The sequence below is a fragment of the Anomaloglossus baeobatrachus genome, chromosome 7 (genome assembly GCF_048569485.1).
Source record: "Anomaloglossus baeobatrachus isolate aAnoBae1 chromosome 7, aAnoBae1.hap1, whole genome shotgun sequence".
Taxonomy (NCBI): Eukaryota; Metazoa; Chordata; class Amphibia; order Anura; family Aromobatidae; genus Anomaloglossus; species Anomaloglossus baeobatrachus.
The window spans coordinates 265,743,991-265,750,549 of record NC_134359.1 but is presented as its reverse complement, the minus strand read 5'-3'; the positions used below and the strand labels follow the sequence as shown (position 1 = coordinate 265,750,549).

Below are 6,559 nucleotides of genomic sequence, written 5' to 3'. Positions count from 1 at the left end.
CGTAGTAGCAGTGGCTGACTGTTCAACGCTCAAGAATGCCACGGACCGGCAGATAGAGCTCCTAATGAAATCAGTCTATGAAGCCATAGGCGTGTCCTTTGCCCCAGCCTTTGCAGCAGTGTGGGCACTCCAGGCTATCTCAGCTGGTCTGTCTGAGATTAATGCGGTCATACCTCTGCTCCGCAATTAGCGTCTTTGACGTCTCAGGCGTCGGTATTTTCATCCTACGCCATGAATGCTGTCCTGGACTCGGCTAGCCGTACAGCGGTAGCATCCGCCAATTCGGTGGCAGTCCGCAGGGCCATGTGGCTACGCGAATGGAAGGCAGACTCTGCTTCCAAGAAGTTCTTGTCCGGTTTGCCATTTTCTGGCGACTGATTGTTTGGCGAATAATTGGATGAAATTATTAAGCAATCCAAGGGAAAGGACTCGTCCTTACCCCAGCCCAAACCAAAGAGACCTCAGCAACGAAAAATCAAGCGAGGTTTCGGTCCTTTCAGCCCTCAGCTAGGTCCCAATCCTCATCGTCCAACAGGCCACAGAAGAGCCAGAGAAACTCTTCTGCATGGCGGTCCAAGTCACGTCCTCCAAAGACCGCCGGAGGAACCGCCTCCAAGGCGGCCTCCTCATGACTTTCAGCCTCCCCAAACCGCATCCTCGGTCGGTGGCAGGCTCTCCCGCTTTTGCGACGCCTGGTGGCCACATGTCCAAGACCGATGGGTGAGAGACATTCTGTCTCACGGTTACAGGATAGAGCTCAGTTCTCGTCCTCCGACTCGTTTCTTCAGAACATCTCCGCCCCCCGAGCGAGCCGATGCACTTTTCAGGCGGTGAACACTCTGAAGGCAGAAGGAGTTGTGATCCCCGTTCCCCTTCAAGAACGTGGTCGCGTTTTTTACTCCAACTTGTTCGTGGTGCCAAGAAAGGACGGATCATTCCGTCCCGTTCTGGACCTCAAACTGCTCAACAGACACGTGAGAACCAGACGGTTCCGGATGGAATCTCTCCGCTCTGTCATCGCCTCGATGTCCCAAGGAGACTTCCTAGCATCAATCGACATCAGGGATGCTTATCTCCATGTGCCGATTGCACCAGAGCATCAACGCTTCCTGCGTTTCGACATCGGGGACTAACACCTTCAGTTCGTGGCACTGCCTTTCGGCCTGGCGACAACCCCACGGGTCTTCACCAAGGTCATGGCAGCAGTGGTGGCGGTCCTACACTCTCAGGGCCACTCGGTGATCCCTTACCTAGACGATCTTCTAGTCAAGGCACCCTCCCGGGTGGCATGTCAACACAGCCTGACCATTGCTCTGGAGACTCTCCAGAGGTTCGGGTGGATTATCAATTTTCCAAAGTCAAAATTGACACCGACCCAATCACTGACTTGCCTCGGGATGGAGTTTCATACTCTCTCAGCGATAGTGAAGCTTCCGCTGGACAAACAGCGTTCACTACAGACAGGGGTGCACTCTCTCCTTCGGGCCCAGTCACACCCCTTGAGGCGCCTCATGCACTTCCTAGGGAAGATGGTGGCAGCAATGGAGGCAGTTGCCTTTGCGCAGTTTCATCTGCGTCCGCTTCAATGGGACATTCTCCGCAAATGGGACAGGAGGTCGACGTCCCTAGACAGGAACGTCTCTCTTTCCCTTGCAGCCAAAACCTCTCTTCAGTGGTGTCTTCTTCCCACTTCTTTGTCGAAGGGAAAATCCTTCCTGCCCCCAGCCTGGGCTGTGGTCACGACGGACGCGAGTCTGTCAGGGTGGGGAGCGGTCTTCCTCCACCACAGGGCTCAGGGAACCTGGACTCCGACAGAGTCCTCCCTTCAGATCAATGTTCTAGAAATAAGGGCCAGCGGTGGCTGGAGGGCAGGCAGATCCGAATACAGTCGGACAACGCCACGGCGGTCGCGTACATCAACCACCAGGGCGGCATACGCAGTCGTCAAGCCTTCCAAGAAGTTCGGCGGATTCTGCTGTGGGCGGAAGCCACAGCCTCCACCATCTCCGCAGTTCACATCCCGGGCGTAGAAAACTGGGAAGCAGACTTTCTCAGTCGCCAGGGCATGGACGCAGGGGAATGGTCTCTTCACCCGGACGTGTTTCAAGAGATCTGTTGCCGCTGGGGAACGCCGGACGTAGATCTCATGGCGTCACGGCACAACAACAAAGTCCCGGCATTCATGGCACGGTCTCAGGATCACAGAGCTCTGGCGGCAGACGCGTTAGTTCAGGACTGGTCGCAGTTTCGACTGCCTTATGTATTTCCTCCTCTGGCACTGCTGCCCAGAGTGTTACGCAAGATCAGGTCCGACTGTCGCCGCGCCATCCTCGTCGCTCCAGATTGGCCGAGGAGGTCGTGGTACCCGGATCTGTGGCTCCTCACAGTGGGTCAACCGTGGGCACTCCCAGACCGACCAGACTTGCTGTCTCAAGGGCCATTTTTCCATCTGAATTCTGCGGCCCTCAACCTGACTGTGTGGCCATTGAGTCCTGGCTCCTAGCGTCCTCAGGGTTATCTCAAGATGTCATTGCCACCATGAGACAGGCCAGGAAACCAACGTCCGCCAAGGTCTATCACAGGGCTTGGAGGATCTTCTTATCCTGGTGCGCTGATCAGGGTTTTACCCCCTGGCCGTTTGCCTTACCCACTTTTCTCTCTTTCCTTCAATCCGGAATGGACAAGGGTTTGTCTCTCGGCTCTCTCAAGGGACAAGTATCGGCGCTTTCCGTGTTTTTTTTTCAAAAAGCGTCTAGCCAGGCTTCCACAGGTCCGCACGTTCCTGCAGAGAGTTTGCCACATAGTCCCACCTTACAAGCGTCCGCTGGAACCCTGGGATCTTAACAGGGTGCTAACGGCTCTTCAGAAACCTCCGTTCGAGCCGATGCGGGAGGTCTCTCTATCACGCCTTTCGCAGAAGGTGGCCTTCCTAGTGGCAGTCACATCAATTCGGAGAGTGTCTGAGCTAGCAGCGCTGTCATGCAAAGCCCCCTTCCTGGTGTTTCACCAGGATAAGGTGGTTCTGCGTCCGGTCCCGGATTTTCTCCCTAAGGTGGTATCCCCGTTTCATCTCAATCAGGATATCTCCTTACCTTCTTTTTGTCCTCATCCAGTTCACCAATGTGAAAAGGATTTGCATTTGTTAGATCTGGTGAGAGCACTCCGGCTCTACATTTCTCGCACGGCGCCCCTGCGCCGTTCTGATGCGCTCTTTGTCCTTGTCGCTGGCCAGCGTAAGGGATTTCAGGCTTCCAAGTCAACCTTGGCTCGGTGGATCAAGGAACCGATTCTTGAAGCCTACCGATGGGCTTCCGATTCCTTCAGGGCTGAAAGCCCATTCTACCAGAGCCGTAGGTGCTTCCTGGGCATTGCGACACCAGGCTACGGCTCAGCAGGTGTGTCAGGCGGCTACCTGGTCGAGTCTGCACACTTCAGTTGCCCACCTGTAAGAGGGAGCCGTTTTCGGCTCTTTTTATCGAGGTATTCTTTTACCCACCCAGGGATTGCTTTTGGACATCCCAATTGTCTGGGTCTCCCAATGGAGCGACAAAGAAGAAGGGAATTTTGTTTACTTACCGTAAATTCCTTTTCTTCTAGCTCCTATTGGGAGACCCAGCACCCGCCCCTGTTCCCTTCGGGCTGTTGTTCTTTTGTGTACACATGTTGTTCATGTTGAATTGTTCTTTTGGTTCATGGTTTCAGTTCTCCGAACATCCTTCGGATTGAATTTACCTTAGACCAATTTATAAGTTTCCTCCTTCCTGCTTTGGCACCAAAACTGAGGAGCCCGTGATGCACGGGAGGGTGTATAGGCAGAGGGGAGGGGTTACACTTTTTAAAGTGTGGTGCTTTGTGTGGCCTCCGGAGGCAGAAGCTATACACCCAATTGTCTGGGTCTCCCAATAGGAGCTAAAAGAAAAGGAATTTACGGTAAGTAAACAAAATTCCCTTCTTTACATTCTACACAGCGGCCTGGGCTCTTCTTATATACAATATGTTAGAATGTTGTATATAAAAGCCCGATGGTGGTGGCCACAGCTTATAGGCCCCAAAACTGGTGACAGGTTCCCTTTAAAAAAATGAACATACAGTAACAGCAAAGTGAATGAGATACAATGCGCATGCGTGATGACTGGCGCAGCGGTCACACATGCTTACTTCCACTCGCCATTGATATGGCATGGGGCGACATTGGGTGAGAGGCCCAGTAGTCAGACCACAGATGATAAATTATTTTTGGGGATAAGACTCACAATAAATTAAGAGAACCAAACCACTAAGTGATCCCATCATCAGTTTATTGTAGTCAACCATAAAACGGTAGAACAGATGAATAGTCCAAATAATAAAAATAAACTGGTAGAGGATTGAAACAACCAATGGACACGACTGAGGAGGCGCCCAAAAGACGGGAGAAATCTCGAAATTGGTCTAAAGGAAAAATGGGGTAGTTGCCCTAAGGAACCAATCAGATGACATCTCTTATTTTCCAAAGACGCTTTCGTCAATGAAAGGAGTAATTTGATTGGTTGCTATGGGCAACTCTCACCAAAGCGTTACCATCCTAGTAAAGTGCTACTGCCAAATAGCCAGCCTCCTAAAATAAAAACCGTCCTTCTTACCTATAGATTCAAAAGACCGCACCAGACTTAGGCCTGTGTAATACGGGAACATTTTTGCATTCATTTTAGGCCACACATCCTGCCATGTAAACGCCTCAGATTTCTACAAAGCTGTACAAATAAACGCGGATCTATAGGATGTGGTCACTTATTGATGGTGGGGGTCCAACTGCTGGAACACACACCAACCGGCAAAATGGGGCACTTTTATCCCTATTACAATACAGCGGCACTGCAAATGCCATTTATACCCTCACGAGCTACGAATACCAAGCACTCGAGCATGGTAGTGCCCGCTCATCACTAGTTACGAGTACCCGAGCATGGTAGTGCCCGCTCATCACTAGTTACGAGTACCAAGCACCCGAGCATGGTAGTGCCCGCTCATCAGTAGTTACGAGTACCCGAGCATGGTAGTGCCCGCTCATCACTAGTTACGAGTACAGAGTACCTGAGCATGGTAGTGCCCGCTCATCACTAGTTACGAGTACTGAGCTCCCGAGCATGGTAGTGCCCGCTCATCACTAGTTACGAGTACCCGAGCATGGTCGTGCCCGCTCATCACTAGTTACGAGTACAGAGTACCTGAGCATGGTAGTGCCTGCTCATCACTAGTTACGAGTACTGAGCACCTGAGCATGGTAGTGCTCACTCATCACTAGTTACGAGTACTGAGCTCCCGAGCATGGTAGTGCCCGCTCATAACTACTTACGAGTACTGAGCACTAGAGCATGGTAGTGCTCACTCATCACTAGTTACGATTACCGAGCCCCCGAGCATGGTAGTGCTCGCTCATCACTAGTTACGAGTACCCGAGCATGGTAGTGCCCGCTCATCACTAGTTAAGAGTACCCGAGCATGGTAGTGCCCGCTCATCACTAGTTACGAGTACCCGAGCATGGTAGTGCCCGCTCATAACTAGTTACGAGTACTGAGCACCCGAGCATGGCAGTGCCCACTCATCACTAGTTACAAGTACTGAGCACCCGAGCATGGTAGTGCTCGCTCATCACTAGTTACGAGTACTGTGCAGCCGAGCATGGTAGTGCTCACTCATCACTAGTGTCTACACATTGTATGTTGTATTGCAGCTCACCTCCATTGGACTGAGCTGCAGTACTATACACAGCCTGTAGACAGGTGTTTTAGAAGCAATAAGTCATATGTACAGTATATAATCATGGGATGAGGCCTTGATCTGATTTCTGTACATGGAAGTAACTTTTCCTCTAACATGGGGCAAATGGCATCTGCCTCATGGGATTTTTGCCTTCACCTGGATCAACATGTTAGGCTATAGGATGGACTTCTCTTCTGTCAACATTAAGGCCACATGCACACGTAGAGTATTTAGTGAGCAGTTTTTACCTCAGTATTTGTAGCCAAAATCAGGAGTGGGCAACAAATGTAGAACTGGTGCCAGTGTTTCTATTATACTTTTCCTCTGATTGTTCCCCTCATGGTTTTCTTTTACAAATACTGAGGTAAAAAAAACCTCACGAAATACTCAATGTGTGAACGTGGCCTTAAGCTATTAACTTGTGGTCAGGTCAATGGCAAAACTAACCTAAAAGTGCAAAAGTAAAGCCTACAAAACGCTTCTTCACCAGTGTTACTTCCCAATCAAACATCATCTACTTCTTCCAGGGTATAGTCCAGAATTGTATCATGTCCCTCGAACTTGAAATAACCCAGGAATTTCTTCTTCTGTAACAAGAGGGGCAACCATATGTAGTCATCGGGCCACATGCCGTCATAAGGGATCTTGTCTAGTGAGAACCACTCAGGACGCATTTCTAAAAAGAAATAAAAAATAATAATAATAATAATAATAATAAGGGGGTTATATAAAATCTCAGAAATAGCGCCATCCTTTTGTATAGGCAGTGCTTGGTATTGCAATTTAGCCAATTTTACAGAAACCCATATATTGTAT

At 50.3% G+C, this 6,559-nt stretch overlaps 1 protein-coding gene across 2 annotated transcripts in view; it reads right to left on the bottom strand.

The window, feature by feature from the left end:
- Positions 1 to 4,281: 4,281 nt before the first annotated feature.
- NUDT1 (nudix hydrolase 1) overlaps positions 4,282 to 6,559 on the bottom strand; it is a 39,525-nt gene continuing 37,247 nt past the window's right edge. For both annotated transcript variants that reach the window (XM_075318110.1, XM_075318109.1), the window contains exon 4: positions 4,282 to 6,419. In XM_075318110.1, coding sequence (XP_075174225.1) covers positions 6,247 to 6,419 — 173 coding nt within the window. In that variant the 3' untranslated portion in view covers positions 4,282 to 6,246. The remainder of the gene's footprint in view (positions 6,420 to 6,559) is intronic.